The sequence below is a fragment of the Macrosteles quadrilineatus genome, unplaced genomic scaffold (genome assembly GCF_028750875.1).
Source record: "Macrosteles quadrilineatus isolate MER2022 unplaced genomic scaffold, UCM_ALF_1.0 Scaffold_4__1_contigs__length_99947679, whole genome shotgun sequence".
NCBI classification, from domain to species: Eukaryota; Metazoa; Arthropoda; class Insecta; order Hemiptera; family Cicadellidae; genus Macrosteles; species Macrosteles quadrilineatus.
In genome coordinates, this window is record NW_026542597.1 from 42026283 (window position 1) to 42045149 (window position 18867).

The 18867-nt window shown below is 33.9% G+C and overlaps 1 protein-coding gene across 19 annotated transcripts in view; it reads right to left on the bottom strand.

Annotated features, from left to right (window-relative positions):
* LOC128993620 (mucin-2-like) overlaps positions 1-18867 on the bottom strand; it is a 104558-nt gene that overhangs the window by 36871 nt on the left and 48820 nt on the right. Inside the window, exon 2 of one of the 19 annotated variants that reach the window (XM_054417641.1) lies at positions 15529-15778. The exons of 15 other annotated variants lie outside the window; for them this stretch is intronic. In XM_054417641.1, coding sequence (XP_054273616.1) covers positions 15529-15767 — 239 coding nt within the window. In that variant the 5' untranslated portion in view covers positions 15768-15778. Of the gene's footprint in view, positions 1-3398; positions 3555-4931; positions 5138-10646; positions 10893-15528; positions 15779-18867 lie in introns of those variants that run through there. 3 more of the 19 variants (XM_054417643.1, XM_054417637.1, XM_054417630.1) reach the window with 3 other exon arrangements.

The window sequence follows — 18867 nt, forward strand, 5'->3', positions numbered from 1 at the left end:
TTAACCCTTAATTTGACAGCGTGCCATTATTGGCACATGAGGATTCAAAAAAATGTAACGTTCGCCTGTTAACTTTTTAATTCCAACAAACGGCGTCCAAAGGTTCTTTGCCTATTGCTTTTATGGTTTAGTGTACTATAGTGGATGTTTTGGAAATTACTATCACTTTAGACCAACATATAGAAAAGGAAGTATGGAGGCTTAGTGTAGAAGGTTAGTAAATTATTTCTTATTTCAATATTTTAGGCTGTTTACCTATATATCTAAGTGATTTGCACAGATTAAAGTTGAGAAAACATAACCCAGGTCAGAAATTAGCTTAAATATGAACATTGATTTTTTTATAAACTAAACAATTTGAGTGTGACAAAAATGGCACATTGCCAAAGAACCAGGGAACAATGAAAATTTTTGTGCGTGCCAAAAATGGCAAATTACCAAAGATACAGTTATTTTTTTTTGTGTATTGAGCGCGCCTAAAGTGACACACTGTTTATAAAATAGTGAAAGGTATTTATATTTGTAAATGTATGTCTCTTATTTCCACAAATTTTAAAATAAAAATGTTTTTTTGATGAAAGACTTTTCACTAGGCTGTTTAGAAAAGACTTTGGCTTTACAAAAACTCCCGACCATCTATGGCAACAAATATCTACCAAAAAGAGTTCTATTTCCTGCTGAAAGTGAAACTTCTTATATGAAAGTTGATTGTGCATTCCGATAAAGATTTTGGTACTTACAAATATTTTGCTCACTGTATCGACATATCGTGCAATAACGCATTGCTACCACGTTGAAAATAGTTAAATTGAAAAACCAGCGAGACAATATGTCACAAAAAAACTTTAGTTATGAGATTTTTGAATTGCTAACCAAAGAAATGAGTAAAAGACAAGTTCTAAAAGACAGGGATTTACTTCTTCTCACACCAGCTGCTCTGATGTATGTTGAAGATGTACACTTTGATGGTGTTGGACATTATCCTTTCTTTGTATACATCAAGAGGTCGATGCAGATTTTGTAAAAATAAAAAATAAATCGTCGATAGAGTGTTCAAAGTGCAATGCGAGGCTGTAACTGAAAGAAAATAGCAATTGTTTTGTGGGGTTTCACCAAAAGTAGATGATGTTTCTTGATGGACATACTCTAATGAAATTTCAAACGATTTTCCTGATGGGCATGACTAATGAAATATCAATAAATTATATAATAATGTATTTTCTATTGTAATCAAATAGTTTTGTAGAGGTTTTACATGTGTATACATTTTAGTTCATTTTTTATAATGACGTTTATACCATTTTATATTGGATTGATAACTTTTGTGGAGAAATTGATTTGTTTATATCTTACATATAATTATAGTTATACAATTTTGATATCCAATATGTGATAATGTCGACTTATTCAAACCCTTAAGTTTATTTTTAAGTGCTATACAGATAAACTTGTTGTATTTAATTCAACATAAGACTCCTAGAGAAATCTCTGCATCTTCGGCAAAGTGCCAAAAATGGCACACATGAAAAAATTGTAAAAAATACTTAACAGAATTTTAAAATTATTTTTTTGAAGTTCCTTTAGACCCTTTTGATTGAAATATTGCAAGGAAAAAGTAGTTTTCAAAAAAATATTTGTTTGCCAAATTAAGGGTTAACAGGAAAGTACCGCCATTTCAGTATGGCGGTAATTTAAAATCTTTATTACAAAATTTCATGAAAACCATAAATGTTAAGAAAAATTATTTTATGATTAAACCAATAGATATTTTAAATCCAAATCAAACGAGACCTTAAAGTCGGATGACAAATAACTGAGTTATGAAAGATTGGCCGCCGAATTGGCTCATGATAATAATGTAGGCCCAAGATATAAATATATATATATATATTTTTTTAATCACAAACAGACCGACAGACAGAAATCTAGGAATTTTAGACCCATACTTATACATTTGTTTGTCTTAGCCCAAGGAACAAGTCCACAAAATTTACCTAGACAATTTAGAAACAACCTGTATATGATGGGGACGTTATCTATTAACGAATTTTGAAAATGTTTAATAGCCTATTTTTTCAAATCTAAACCCATAAAAAAGTGTTAGAAGTGTAGAATAGCTGATAAAAATATGAGGATTTGTCATTAATCTAAACAGCAGTAAATGTGGTTAACTCAGGTCTTTATCTAAAAGAAGCCCAATATGTACCAAATGCATTATTCTCCATAAATACTATATCTGGCCAGGGGGTAAATTTCCAGGAGCAAAACTCCGTTGCATAGCTTTATGTGGCAAGTAAAATTCCAAGCACCACATCTAAAGTTTTCTGAAACCTTAGTTTTATAGGCATTAGGTTGACTGGCTTTTATTGCTAATCCAATTGATCACGCTGTCTATTTTCATTAGACTCCTTTGTCAGGGGGTTAAATTCCACCCGCAAACAAACTTGAGAGGGCTCAGTTTACCACGTCATAATCACGTCAGCTCTGCCCTGAGATTAAATTCCCGAGACCCGAGTTCATTGCAACGCTTATAATCGTTATTGTGAACGAGAAAATCGTATTTCCCTCACATCAACAATGACAATTACAAAGTATGCGATAGCTTAATTTATTGCATCACTTACATCTCAATCCTTAAGAGGTTATATTAAAGTTAAGTTTTGTATCAAATCAATAACAATTAAGGAAGAAATAATTTGATTCATAAATATTGTAGTGATTTATGGTTGGTAATACGAAACAAAAGAATAAAATCAAACTTATTTCTAAGTATCTGCACGAACACGATAGTAAAGGGTGCTATACTTCAATTATCGTAGGAATTCCTTGACGAGGAAAAATAGTTTATTATTTTAATCATAGCGCTGTCAACGTCAACGGGTCTTTAGCAGAATTAAATTAATTACAGTAGCAGAATTAATTAGGCCCTATTAATTCCGAAAAACTACATTATTTGTGTTTCTGAAGCAGATGATGGGTTTCTTTGTATTTCCTGCACGATATATATTTTTGACATAACATGATAAGATAATAAAAGATCGTAACAAATAATAAAGAATGTGTTAGGATAGTACGTTTACTTTGTTTTAGAAATTTCAATTCCTTTATCTATTTACCATTTGTAAAACGATTTACTAACAAATAGTATTTTGTAAAATATTCATATTCTTGCGAATAAAATGAATATCTACAAAGATATGATCGCTTGATGTGTGTATTGTTTACGATTTGTTGAAGTGTATACAAAACACATATAATTCACTAATACTAATAACTAATAATTATGCTAATACTAATAACTACTACTAAATAACTAATACTAATAAATACTAATAGTATACTAATACTAATAATTATGACGTAGTACTGTATTTATAAAAGTAACAGTGTTCACTTACCGGCATCTCTCTGGATGTTGACACTGCACCACCACAATTAAACTTTGCCTTACTGGCACAACGCCAACGAATAGTATTTGCATTAGTTTTGTGTTTGCTATACATAAAACCGCCTAAACACAAGATTTGTTGGCCTACTAAGCCAGAAATCACTTCCAACTCGCTCTCCATATCGACCGGTTCCGCCGAGGCAGAGAACTCAAATGAGGGGAGCGGAATACAACCCCCTCGAAAACCACCCCCCGTGGTAATGAAACCTGACAGCTGCAGGGGATCGGAAGGCTTCCCCCCACCACAGACACAGACCACCTGATGAGAGACGGCTATGCTGTTGTCCGTCCTCTTTCTGGCTAAAGACATTTTCATGGGTCAAATAAAAACTACACAATGAATGATTCAAAAGTTTCACTACATATATTTTGTAGTAAATTTGATCTATCTTTCAACAATAAGTTTTGTTTGATTTTAGTTTTTCATAGAGAATTTCAAAAAGATTTACATAATGTACTCCTTATCCTACCAATTTTCTGTGTCAGTCACAAAAACCAATAACTACAATAATTTAGACTAAACTACGTTTTACACATTCACCAAAGCTTACTCACACATTATGATTCACTAATATAAATGAAAGTCTACTTTAGTGCCCAAAAGTCAAGCGTGATCTTAGGACCGGGAGCCGTAGACTGACCACCTTATCATGTAGCATGTTCTGTGACAGAGTCATAAATGGTTTAACTTTGTATGGTAAGTAATTGATATAGTTTTATTATGCTTTATTCAATGCTCATACATCCATATTTATTGTTAATTAGTGCACATGGATACGATTAAAAGCTCTATAACTAAGACATTATTGTTGATAAATGTTTTTAGAAGGAAATGCGTATACAGTACTTGGGTAAAAATAGGCTACATGTGTCGTGAAAAGGCGCGACTGTGTTGGATATTCCGGATGTTGTTCCCTATGACTTGAACTAAGAGTTGATGCTTGGTTGGCCTTGAGTTTGCTTTGCAAGCGGTACAGAGGTACATTTTCAACAAAAGGTATGTTGTAAATTAGCGGCGCCTTCGCAAGTAAGTTGTCCTGATATTTAATGAGAAAAACAATCCAACATTTGAACTTTCGGTAAAATCTTCGCATGATAGGCAATCACAAGCAAGAGAAAAGTTTTTTGTAATAGGCCTATTTAAAATTATTGTCGCCCAAACTGTTTCGAAATTTTATGCAGTTTTTGTTTCAATCGTAAGAATATGCCTAAGTTTAATCGTGTGCACCAAGTTCGTCATGTCCAAGTTCGTCACATCTGCGAAAATCAATGAGCCGTACTAATTAGGGTCGACGGTCTACCTGCCCCACCGGGTTTGACATGCATCACTCCGCCCGAACGGGAACAATAGATCCTAGTCGCAGATCACAAAAGAACGGTAAGTTCTTTATTCAGGAAAATTTTAAGGACTTGTTTAAGGAATTTGTTTATAATTGCAAAAGTTTGGGTTTCCTATGCATTTGCTTTATTCCTAACAACTCACTTGTCATGTCCGGGTTGTAAACTTCTTACGTTGACTCTGTCATTGAGCACATCTCCATTATCTTGCCCAGTTGCCGCTGAGGCCTCCGCGAGTCTCAGTCGTTCTCGCTCCAGCCATGTCAACTTCAGTTGACTGTCGGGAACTACAGTTATTGGGGCTATTGAGGTTGTTACTTCGTTGTCTTGATACATAGTAGGCACTGCGTCTTTTCTCAACTTACTAGACTTTGACGGGCTGTTGAAGCATAACGGTTCAAAATGCTTTTCACAAACTACCCGGGAATTTAGAGCAGATGGGGTCAAACCAATAAGCTGGCGGTTTGCACAACTGGTGACCCAACGATTACAAACATCTGGATATCTTATGGGAAATTTAAAAAATCTTAGCTTGTCCTTCGTTTGAGACATACACGATATATACGCACACTTTTTGCCGCCTGACATGATTAGAAACACATAGAATTGAACATATAGGAGTCCGTGTTTTAGTTTTTAATGATTAGCAAGAGTAAATTATGATGTACACGGCTGTAGCAAACTAAAATCCGCTAGGCAGCGTGGAGGTCCAGCGAGCGCGCTGCATGCGTGTGTGTATCTTCTTTCTCTCTCGCACTCTGACTCACCACGCCATCGCCATCGCTTTCGCTTTGCGTCGCCGTACCGGCCAACCTCCCTAGTCCTTGCCAGCCTAGCCACTGCTGTCTTCGTCGTGTCTCATTCTACCACTAATGGCCTACTTCAGTCGCCAATACCAATAATCAACCTAGGGATGTTTGACCAGATACTAACGTTGTAGTAATATTTTATTTTATTGTATGACCTTTTTATGTGTATTAAGTACAATAAAATTAGTAGCCTATATAAATAAATTTTAAAAGTTGTATGAAAGGAAAAACAGTTAAAGTGAATAAAATTATTTTGTTTAATCTGTACCTATTTAAAAACAATTGTGCTACAACTACGCTGTATTATAAAATGAGGTAGGCCTAAGAAAAAAACTGATTGGAAATAAATTAGGATAGTAAAAATATTATTTCATAAATTCATATTATATATTATAAATTGTAATATGTAGGCAATTAAAAAGTGTTGAAATATTTCATAACACAAAAATATTTAATTACCAAACAAATAAAGTTGTAATTGAAATAAGTTCAGGTTCGAAATAACTGTAATGCCAAAAATGAGGCAGGCTAACATAATGAGTTTTAACAATAATAATCTCATAACAAACAACGAAACAATTTTTTTTGTATACAAGGAACATAAAAAGGTAAACTAAAATAAAAACCATTTCAAAAAATGTGCTTTCAAAAAAACAGATCACATAACCATACACTGACAGTGACAGTACGGCCACGTGGTGTCCACTGACATTGTCACTAAAGGAGTTGCGCAAGGTTAGTGTATAGGGGAGGAGCGCAGGTGTTGCCGATCGATAGCGCGGGGGTACGCGGGGGGAGAGGCCGGCGCGTGCGAGTGCGGGCGTATATAAAGCCTTTCTAGTGTGCGTGCCGGGTTTTACAACAGTTTTACATCGCTTCAAAAGTACATACACCATGGCCTTATAATAAACGGATACATACAAATAATATGCTAAACGGTTAAAACATAAAAGCCCCTACATCTTGAGATATTTTTCAAAATGAAAAATTAGGGATTTCCATGTAAAAATATCTTTCAATTGTGGGTTAGAAAAAAAATTGTATTTTATTTGTTTAAATCATGTCAAGGGTTTTGTTGACACTAGTAGCCTACAGTAAAAAATATATTTTTTAGTATTTTTTCGCATTTCCCGTTTTTGAGGCTTGTGTGTACCTTTATGGCTAAAAATCCAACATTTGACCTTCAATTTTTCCTAAACCAAAACTAAAAAAAAAATGTTATTGCTGAAAACTCATTCTAAAGGTCCAACTAAAAATGTAACAAAAAAATAAAAAGCTCACATTATTAGACTCACAGCCTTAACAAACCTGCGGCTACAAACAAAAACTGAATTGAGAACTGCAGTCCACGTTAAGCAGATCCCCAAAAGTTCACAAAATGTCCAAAATGTCAATCAATCAATCAATCAATCAATCAAAATAACTTTATTCATATTGCACATTTTGTACAGAATGGAGTCAGTTATAAAAACACAATATTAAACTTAAGACTACTTACAAAGAATATTGTTATTATAAAAAAAATCAAATTTCAGGAAGTTGGAAAAAATCTTCTAATTTATACAAGGGTCTGTTGGTGAGAAATAATTTCAAACGTTTTTTAAAGGTATTAAAATTACTTATATTTTTTATATTGTCAGGTAAGCTATTGAAATATTTAACACCGCTATAAGATGGAATTTTTTCATAAACCGATAAATTATGTCTGTTGAACGCCAATTCATTACCTTTTCTGGTTGAATATGTATGAAAAGAGTTCAATTTTGGCAATCTTTAATGGTTTGATTTAATATAAAGGGCTATTTGATAAATGTATAAGCTAAAAACAGTCATAATTCCTATTTCTTTAAACTGCTCTTTTGCGGATGTTTTTGACTTTAGTTTTAACATAATGCGAATTGCTTTTTTTTGAAGTTCCAGAATGCTATTTAGGTTAAAATTTGATGTGCCCCCATAAAGACATAACCCAAAAGAAATATGTTATTCAATTAAGGAATGATATACTATTTTTAAGGTTTTTAAACTACTAAATTTTGAAATCTGTCTTAATGCATGTATGCCTGAGTTGACTTTATTACAAATGTTTTCAACATGACTGTCCCAGTTGAATTTATCATCTATGCAATCCAAGAAATTTTATTGTTTTAACTTCATTTAGTAAAATTGTATCCATAAAAATATTAAACTCAGGTGAATTTTTGCTCGTTGAAGAAAAATTTATATAATTAGTTTTTATTGTATTTGGTAATAAGTTGATTTCATTTAAATATTGGTTACATTTGGTAAGCTCAACAAAAGAAGAGACTTCCACATCAGCATTTGAATTTCCGGATATTTTTATGATGTCATCAGCAAATAAACAAACACGATTGGGAGATTCTATCAATGAGGGGAAGTCGGTTAAGTAAATTAAGAATAATAAGGGCCCCAATATTGATCCTTGAGGGACACCATACTTAACAATTTTCGTTGAGGAAGTGTAAGTAATTAATTGGTTATGGCTATTTATGTGATCAATTGTGACATACTGCTGCCTGCCTGTAAGATAAGATTCAGCTCTCCCTTTTACACCGTTATATTTAAGTTTTTCAAGGAGTAAATCATGTGAGACACTATCAAAGGCTTTTGTTAAGTCTAAGAATATTCCCACTACTTTTTCCTTTGAATCAACCTAGAAATAGCCAAATACAGAACCAAACCAAGTAGGCATTGATTGACTATCCCATTATCGTATTATACGGTATTTTCCAAAATAAACAGTACTGAAATAACTACCGTACAGCTGATTCAGTTTCAGTGCTGTTTATTTTGGCTAATACCTTTGACTAATCCAATAGTCAATGCTAATACTGTAAAACATGAAGGTGTTTTATATTAGCAGATTCTGAACCAACCACTTGACAGATGTTCATAATTCTTATGTTGAAATATAATTTTGAAAGGAAGGGAATGTCAAAGCCATACTTTTAAATTTGTGTTACTGCTTTTATAAATTTTATCGTATTTTAGTGAATTTCCCATATAGGGAATAAGCTATTACCGTAGTACTCATGGTAAGACCTGGACCCGAGACCGATTTAATTTTTCGTTTTGAGGTCCCTAGAGGCCAAAAACACCATCTGTTCAAATAAATATATATTTATATATAAATTATTATATATATATATATATATGTTTATATATAATATTTATGTCTATATATGTGTCCGTTAGCGCAATAACTCGAGCAAAAATGATCCGATTTTGATGAAATTTGGTACAAACGCGTAAGCCTACGTTTATTCAAACGAGTTCGCGAACCAGCATAATCGGACCATGGGAACTGGGGTTTATGGGGGGTTTTATGGGGTAAAAATGAGATTTTCCCATTTTTGACCCTATAAAAAAAATGGAAAATCTTTTTTAAACCGTTTTGTAGAGCTTAAAAAAAGAAATAATTTAGTATATTGCAGCGCTGTTGTATGCCTAACGGTCACGGAGAAAATTCAAAAATAGTGTAGGCTAATTAAAAATTCCCATGTTATTCTTATGGAGAAAATGAACACTGTTGTAGTTTACTTGTTTATGAATATATATTGAAAAAAATTGGCAAATTTATTTATTTCATCCAGTATTGACGTATGCTCAATAAACACTTTTTGCCTTCCCCGTAGCAGCAACCTAACCTAATAACCTAACCTAAACCTAAGCACTCCTTAATTCTAATGTTATTTAAATTGGGAATAAATATCTTTATTTATGGAAATATTTTAGTAAAAATGTAATCAGACAAGTTGAAATTCGCTTAGTCTGCAGGTTTGCTGCGGCGGGGTATTTTTCTAAGTCCAGCAGCCAACGCAATAATTTTAGGTTTATTTAGGTGCCTCTGTCGATATATTTAATTTATTTAAGACGATTCTCTGCGTCAAAATTGTGGGCCTCTAGAAAGTCTTAGAAAGATGGGAGAGGGCTCAATTAAAGGTTTTCATTCCGTGGCGACGGGAAAAATAGTAGAATTCCCATAAGAATAGCCTTTGAAGCCATACACAGTGTTGATTTTGCTACCATTTAAACAAAACGTGTGATCGCGATATCATAAGGCGCGTTTACATTATTCGAGCTCACATTCGAGTTTAGAGTCCTTGGAGACTAGACGTTCTCATGAAACAATTACAGTGCGTTCAAACAGCCGTGGCACCTGAAGGATTAGGAGACTCCAAAGGTTTCCATGGGGTCTCCTAATCCGTCAGGTGCCACGGCTGTTTGAACGCACTGTAAATAACTAAAAGGAAAACTTCTAATCTCACAGTATACTAGATATATTTTAAACCAGCCATGTGGTTCAGCCTAAAAACTGGTACCAAAATTTGACAAAATGACCACTTTGAAGGCCCGTAAGTACCACCACATAATTTCTCCGAATCATTTACTTACTACATATTTCAATTGCTTATATATTACCTTATCAACACATTTTTCTGTGTTATTACCCCCCCCCCCATACATAGTACGTCAAAATTGTCGTATCCAGAAAGATGAAGAAAAGGAAACTTAAGGACAAAATTTGTGTGAACCGAGACAAACTGAGGCCGACCAAGCTCTAACGACTCTTTAAATCAACTCGTTCTCTTATTGTTGTAAGTACATTCGTTTGATTATACAGTACTTGCTTTCTTGCTTATATAAATCATAAATACGAATTCTCTTGCTAACATTCCCACGCAAATTTATTTATGACTATAACAAACTAAATCATCATTATTCCTCATCTTTCCAGTTACCGGTCCACAAGGAAAGTTCAGGACAAGTTGTGATCCGGGGAAGGGGAGAGATGAGCTGAACTATGCTCTGAAACGACTCTTTAAAAAATCGCTTTCCTGTTTCAGTTCACAGAGAGTTACAATCACAGCTTTGACTTTAAAATCACAATTAAAGCGTTATGGCGTTACGACGAATCATTCTGAGATTACGCTTAATTGTATCAGGTGACCTTATTTCTGGGACGAAGTCAAGTCCTTTATGAAAAAAGGACCTCCTTCGTGTATACAGTCGAAATAGGCGTATCCTCTTACCTGGCCCGTTTACTAGCTTTGGTGCCGTTCCTCACTTCATTCAAGGCAATGTCTAGTGGTAGACAAGAGTGCGAAGACTCTCCAAGAACATCATCTCCCTTGCTAGTCAATCTTCCATTACAGTTGCCAACTACACAGGTCCAAAAATTGACGCCCTCCTTGTTGACCCGTTTAAGGCGGTGTCTGTAACCGTTGTACGAGACGCAGGGTTTTCCTTTAGTCGTTTCACTCCACTCCATTGTAGTGATTAACGTGATATCAACAGACACAGTCGAGCTAACACAACACTCCGAATGCAAAATCACAGCTGGGGCAGATACAACTTCACTGTTCTTGGTTTGTGAAATCAATTTAAAATAATTTATAAATAAAAAACTTTTTTAAAACTACACTTTTTTTTAGTTTGAAATTGATTGTAAAATTTGTACCGGACAAGAAAGCGAGCTAATAAAAACAAGCCCATGGGGCGTAGCCCAAGGGAAATATGAAAATTAAATGATATAATATTGTATTGTCATCCATTTGTGAGCTATGTTTCAAGTTTCAAGTCTCTAGCTCATCGGGAAGTATCAAAATTTGCAAGAAAGCGAGTTAATAAAAACAAGCCCATGGGTAATATGAAAATTAAATGATATAATATTGCATTGTCATCCATTTGTGAGCTATGTTTCAAGTTTCAAGTCTCTAGCTCATCGGGAAGTTAGTATAAAATTGATTGTACAATTTGTACCGGAAAAGAAATCGAGCTAATAAAAACGTTTTAATATTGCCACCTGTCAAGTATTTTCCAACTGGCTAAGACCATATCCGATGGTGGGGATACCATCTCTTTAGGGTATGTATTTCCTGGAAATTAACAAGGATAGAAAGATAAATTGTATATTCGGGTTGAAATGAGTGAACATAACGGATTGGGATACCGTTCTATGGACCACTTTTCGACTGTTTCATGGAAGGTTTAAACGCATTGACATTAACGGCCACATATTCCCACGCTCAAGAAGTTTTGTATGTTTCAATTTTAAACTTGGAACTAGTAAACATCAAATATTACTAACTTTATCGTTTAACTATTTAACAGATGTTAACCTCAGAATAAACTTGATTTGATTGTTTCATTAATAAGGAAGGGTAATCCTTTCAATTAAAAAAAAAAAACAGAAACTTTATGTCTCTTGGCAATAAATTATCCTACGTGAAATATTTTTAAGTTTTAGATAATTATAACTATAACTATAAGACAGTTATTTAGTTATGTATTATATATATTTATTCAAAATGGAATTATCCCGACATTAATTGTACAAAAACACGTTAATATACAAAACGATTTATTATTTAGTCTCTTAGAACCGTTTAAGAGACAAATTGGGAAATGGTTGTGGGTCAAAATGAGATAAAGCAATTTCCACCCCATAAAACCCCGTTGCCAAGGTCCGATGATGCTGGTTGGGGAGCTCGTTTGAATTAACAGGTGTCATGTTAGTTTGTACCAAATTTCATCAAAATCGGATAGCTTTTGGTTAAGTTATCATGCTGCACATATTCTGAATATTTTAAACTATATAATATTTAACGGATGGTGTTTAGGGCCTCTGGGGACATAAAAACAAAAAAAGTAAATCGGTTTCGGGTCCGAATCATGCCAAGAGAGAAATGTTCACCAATTTAGTGAATTAATCAACATCAGTGCTATAATTTTCTCGGATCAGGCCGCGTAAATTGTTTTCTTTTCCGCGTCACCTATACAGTACACAATGACAGCGAAACGGAAATTGAGATCAAACCCGAGGCCATCGGAAATAAAAATAGCCAGCAACTCCATAATCCAACGCAATATGCAAACAAAAATGCAATTGTTTCAGAAAGTTTGTGTCAGCTTACACTTTCACAAGTACTGTATATTTAAATGTTAAACTTGTAAGTATTAAAATTACGTTAATATAATTTATCAAAGTGTCATTATATTATATTTAGAATTATTATTTCGCAGAATACTCTTATATTTTCTGTAATAATTAGACTACTTTATAAACATATCTAAAATACTCATGAAAGAAACTAGCAAAACTAGGTGATAAGGCCTGGACCTTTTTTTTAAAGAGGTTGGCGGCCTCTTTTAACCTTGCATTTGCCCGTCCACATAGACTACAGATCTGTGCAGCAAAGCAAGGGGTGAGCCGGTACAGTACAAAGGTGAACTGTACTGATAAAAGTTAGTGACAGTGACCAAGATCCGAACCCACGACACTACTGCCTTGGGCCCGAAGTCCGCAACGCTACCGACTGAGCCACCACCGACTCACCAAATTTCACAAACAATTAAATTTAAATTTAAATTTTTTTTAACAATTACTTAACTGACTAACATTTTTAAGTGCACTGTTTGGAACAAGACAAAACATGATTTTAAAGTCAATGACGTTATTCCAGCTCTCTGTGAACTGAAACAGGAGAGCGATTAGTTTTAATGAGTAGTTTTAGAGCCTAGTTTAGTCCATCTGACTCCCCCCTCCCCTGGATCACACCCCTTTTTGTCAACCTTGTTATTGTTCTCGCACTATCCATGTCGTCATCTTTCCTGAACTCAAAAATGTCGAGTTTGAGTTTTGGGTCACATTGGACGCAACCAAGTGGTTATCGAACAGATTACGTGCCGGAAGCGACCGTGCTAGTTGCGACCCAAACTCCATGCATCTTGGTTGCGACCCAGCAAAAATTGTGCCAGAAGCGACCCTGGTAGTAGTGTGAGTGCCACTAATAAATAGATATTTATAAAACACGACATGACAGTTAATTGGTAATAATTTGGTTGAAAGAAAAAAAATAACTATAATAAAATACCCCCACCGCAACAAACCTGCAGACTAAGTGAATTTCAACTTGTCTGATTACATTTTTACTAAAATATTTCCATAAATAAGACATATTTATTCCCAATTTAGATAACATTTGATTTAACGAGTGCTTAGGTTTGCTGCTACGGGGAAGGTAAAAAGTGTTTTTTGACCATACGTCAATAGTATAGGATGAAATAAATAAATTTGCCAAATTCTATCAACATATATCCATAAACAAGTAAACTACAACAGTTTTCATTTTCTCCATGTTATTCATGGGAATTTTAAATTAAACCTTTTTTGAATTTTCTCTGTAACCGTTAGGCATACAACAGCGCTTCAATATACTAAATTATGTATTTCTTTTTTTAAGCTCTACAAAATGGTTTAGAAAGAAATTGAAAATTTTTTTGTTTTTATGGTCAAAATTGGGAAAACCCCATTTTTACCGCATAGAACCCCCCATAAATCCCTGTTCCCATTGTCCGATTATGCTGGTTCGCAAACTCCTGTCCGTTGCAAAGCATAATAATTACAACAGCTTGTTTTCATTTAATTAATTTTTTTCTTATTTCATCCACATCTATCTATATATTAATAGGCAAGCATGTTTCTTTAAAACCTTTTTTCTCAGCTCGTGTGCATCGCAGGGAAAATCTACGCATACTGTTGGAAAGATATTTTCCTGTAGATGTGCAGAATGCCTTTAAAAATTAAAATAGGCTAACAAATAAGCACAAAAAATTAATTTGAAAACTTCAAAAAATTAACCTGGACCATATGGGTTTCCATGATGGTGACGAAATAACAACAAAATGTAAACAAAAAATCAAAACAAATGGAAGAAATTCCAATCACATGTTTTATTTACAGTGTGGGGAGAAAGTAGAGAACTCTGTACATTATATTTTTGGTCGAGTTTCGACCACAGGACGATCACTTTAGTTCGGCCGCTTAGAAAGCGACCTCCTCCAGCATTGGTTTAGCATTAGCGCGCAGGTCGTTTTCTAAGCGGCCGAACTATAGTACTTATTTAATACACAAGCACGTTTTTAGTGACAATTACTCCTCCGAAACTACTGAACCGATTGACATGTTTTTGGTGTCATTGGAAAGAGCGTAACGTGAAGTTGGGCAGGAATCTTTCTGTTTAGAGAAATAATTAGGGAGTGAGACCCTGGGGCCCTTTAAAGTTTCGTATTCCTCCATAAGATTAACATGGGAAACAAAAATTGTTATGAAACTCCAGCTGTTGTCAGAAATTAAAAGCGAGAAGAAGAAAATATGTTGATATGTTAATTGTAAACATTATGTAATAGCTATTTACATCACAAGTGTAGTAAGAGCGTTTTTACATCACGCAGGTGAATGTTGTGCAACGAGCGGAAGCGAGTTGCATAATTTACCTAAGTGATGTAAACACGCTCTTGCGTAACGTGTAACGTACAAGATTTTACCTGACACGACATGGGTTTACGTACAATATTTTTTACTATCCATTTCACTCATCTTCTATCAGTAACGTTCTTTTACTAACAAAATTGCAAAAGCTAGGTTAGGAAAATACTTTAAAGCATAACAATAACATTCAAGCGCACAGCTGATTTCTAGCGTTGAACGTCGTTGGCTCCATAGAGTTATATTTTTTAAGTTAAGCACTCAATGTTATTTAAATGGGTTTCTTTACATCACCGAGTGAGTTTTTGATACTTTACATCACTCGAGAAGTAAGGAAGTTGCATACATCACGCTTGGGATAGGGAAGTTTAACATGGCGGGTTAGGTAAAATATTTTACACAACTATGTCGTAGGATTATTTGTCATTGATTATGGAAATAAAGAAAAATTCTAAACCATGAGTTATGAAAATTTACAGATATATATATGTATATATATAATGAGATACAGATATATATATACAATAAATATAACAGATCGTTATTTAACCAACCTTTGTTAATCACATAAATATTTACAACATTAGGCCTATTGTTTTGATAAATGTGTTAAAAAGTAATTAAATAAATATATATAACTATACCTCGCTCTCTTGACTTCGAGCTCTGCTTCATTAGGTACACATGAATGCTCGGTCATAGTCCCCGGTATCACTTCATGCTGCAGTGTTGTTTTGACTCTTCCGCGACACTTGCTTTGTCTCTCCTTGATGCACAGCCACGAAACTATTTCTTGACTAGTCTTATGGACCCGGTACGAATATCCCCCGAACACTAAAGACGGCTTTCCTTTTCTAGTTGTGATAACATACGATTCTTCCATCGCTCAAAACACTAAAACAAACTTAATACTGATGTTGAGCTACTGAATGTCACAAGAGATGTGATGACTTAAGATCTCATTCGAGTAAGGGTTGTCCGTCAAACAATGCAAACGTTATTCACATAGCATAGCAGAATCACTGACATTACGGAATCTTGGAACTTGAAATGACTTCCCGGTATTCCAACCACCCTTGAGTTAGTAGAGACGTCTTAGTCATTTTTCGTGATAGCAGGTCAACAACATCAGGGGTTGTAAGCTGCCGTACTATGACTAGAAACCTAAAAATCTTATTTATTTAGTTGTGCTAGAATACTCTTTTCCATATAGGGAATAAGCTATTACCGTAGGTCTCATTGAAAGACCTAGACCCGGGACCTATTTCATTTTTCGTTTTGATACCCTGAGAGAGCATAATCACCATCCGTAAAAAATATATATAATTGGCAATTTAAGTAATTTGGTTATAATACATTTCCATTCTAGCTCCTGAGCTGTTATATTCACTGTCATAAATGTATACTCGTATGAATTATACGATACAATTTACATAAAAAAATTTTTTTCTTCCCCAAATGGGAATAAATTTAGTCTGCAGGACTGCTGCGGTGGGAGTATTTTGTTATGTATTTAATGTGACAGCAAATCGCTTTAATGGTTTTATAGTGAAATTCTGTTTAGTTTTTGTTAAGAATATACGTTGAATCGGCGTTAATCCATTACTCGCCTCCCGCTCAAAATTCTTGGGTCGCTAGCGGCACGGTAGAAAATTGGTGGGTCGCATCCGGCACGGGTCGCTTCTGACACGGTCGCTTCTGGCACGACACCATCGAACATGAGTCGGTTTGTGTGTGTGTCTACAGAGCAGCACACAACACCAGTGGCTATTTTTATAAAACTAGTGTCCCTGTTGCTCGAATTCAAGCAATTGCTAAAAAAACGAATAACAGTCATAATTTTTGATGACTTTAAAAAATTTGACTCAAAGATTATGGAAATACTGAAGATGTACTTAACAGATCGATATAATCAACATTCTTCAATAATTTTTCAAAAGCTGGTCTTGTTTTTTAGTGTTTTATACGAATATCCTTACCCATAGCTGTATTAGGTTGTCCATAATAACGATTATAGATTAAAAAAAAACATCATTTCTAGTTTTCTTTTTAGAAAACTGTTAAATTAGTAAACATTGACTGTTTACAGTTAACATATGTTCTTCTTCTCACTTTTAATTTGTGACCACAGCTGGAGTTTCAAAACGTTTTTTCCCCATGTTAATCTTATGGAGAAATACAAAATATTAAAGGGCCCCAGGGCCTCACTCTCTAATTATTTCCCTAAAAAGAAAGTTTCCTGCATAACTTCACGTTACGCTCTTTCTAATGACACCAAAAACATGTCAATCGGTTTAGTAGTTTCGGAGGAGTAATTGTCACAAAAAACCTGCTTGTGTATTAAATAAGTACGAGAGCTCGCCCCGTGGTCGAAAAATCTACCAATAGTATGTATTTTAAAAACTTCTCTATTTACACCCCAAGTTGTAAACATTTGATTTGAATTTCTTACATTTGTTTTGATTTTCTGTTTATATTTTGTTGTTATTTCGTCACCAACATAGCAACCCATAAGGCCCTTGTCAATTTTTTTTTAATTTCAAATTCATTTTCTGTGCTAATTTGTTAGCCTATTTTAATTTATAAAGGGATTCTGCACATCTACAGGAAAATATCTTTCATTTGGTACCGACCATGTGTAATTAGGTCCAGTAGTATGGTAAGGTTAGCTGTCATAAGTTTTGCAAAAGTTTTTTAGTATATAAGATAGATTTGTTATGTAGCCACTAATCCACAATACACACCACTCAATTTTACTTTCTCCCCCTATACCATAGTATATGGAGAAAGTATTGTTTTCGTCAAAATTTTCGAGTTTGAGTTTTGAGTGGATATATTCGTTTTGGGTCCCCCTGGACCCAAAAAAGTGGTTTTCGAAGTGATGTCTGTGTGTGTGTGTGTGTCTGTGTGTGTGTGTGTCTGGATGTGTACAGAGCTAGAGACTACACCTGTGGTCCGATTTCGATGAAATTTGGTATGTAGGTTCTAATCCATGGCATCTCCAGGCGTTTTTTTCATTTTTTTGAAATTTTGATTTTTAATGGGGATTTCCCCATAAAAACCCATAAAAAACTGGAAAAATTGAATTTTCTCAAAAATGGCTCGAACGATTTTGATAAGAATTTAGTATGTTGTAGCCCTTTAAATTCTGAACAAAATGGTACAAATCCCATTTCTGTAAAAATTACGGTTCATAAGTTATAGTAAATTATGTTATTTTCCCATAAAAACCCCATAAAATAACAAAAAATGGAATTTTAGACAAAAATCCGGTTTTGATTTAACATAGTATGTTATAGTTCTTACAATTTTGAAAGTTTTTTTTATTTTTTAGAAATTTTGATTTTTAATGGAGATTTTCCCATAAAACCCCATAAAATAACGGAAAAATAGGATTTTCCCTAAAATGGTTCGAACGATTTTGATAAAAATTTAGTATGTTATAGTCCTTTATATTCTGAACAAAATGGTACAAATCTTATCTCTGTAAAAATTACGGTTCAAAAGTTATTGTAAATTATGTTATTTTCCCATAAAAACCCCATAAAATAACGGTAAATAAGATTTTCCTAAAATTGGCTCAAACGATTTTGATAAAAATTTAGTATGTTATAGTCCTTTAAATTCTGAAGAAAATTGTACAAATTCCATTTCCGTTTATTTAATCTCACCGCTTACGCATGATAAAGGTTGTTGACAAACTTATGGGAGAAAGTATGTGTCAGAATGCTGATACCGTTTATTTTTTCATGTTTTGAAATTTTGATTTTCAATTGTGATTTTCTCATAAAAAACATACGATACAATAACAGAAATTTTACAAAAATGGTTCAAACTATTTTGATTAAAATTATGTACATTATGGTAATTTTTTAAAAACCATATGATATAACCTCAAACGCAGTAAAAATTATTATTATATAATTTCAAACATTTAGCAATTCTTGTAATTTTATCTACAAATTTCATAGTTACCCCCACAC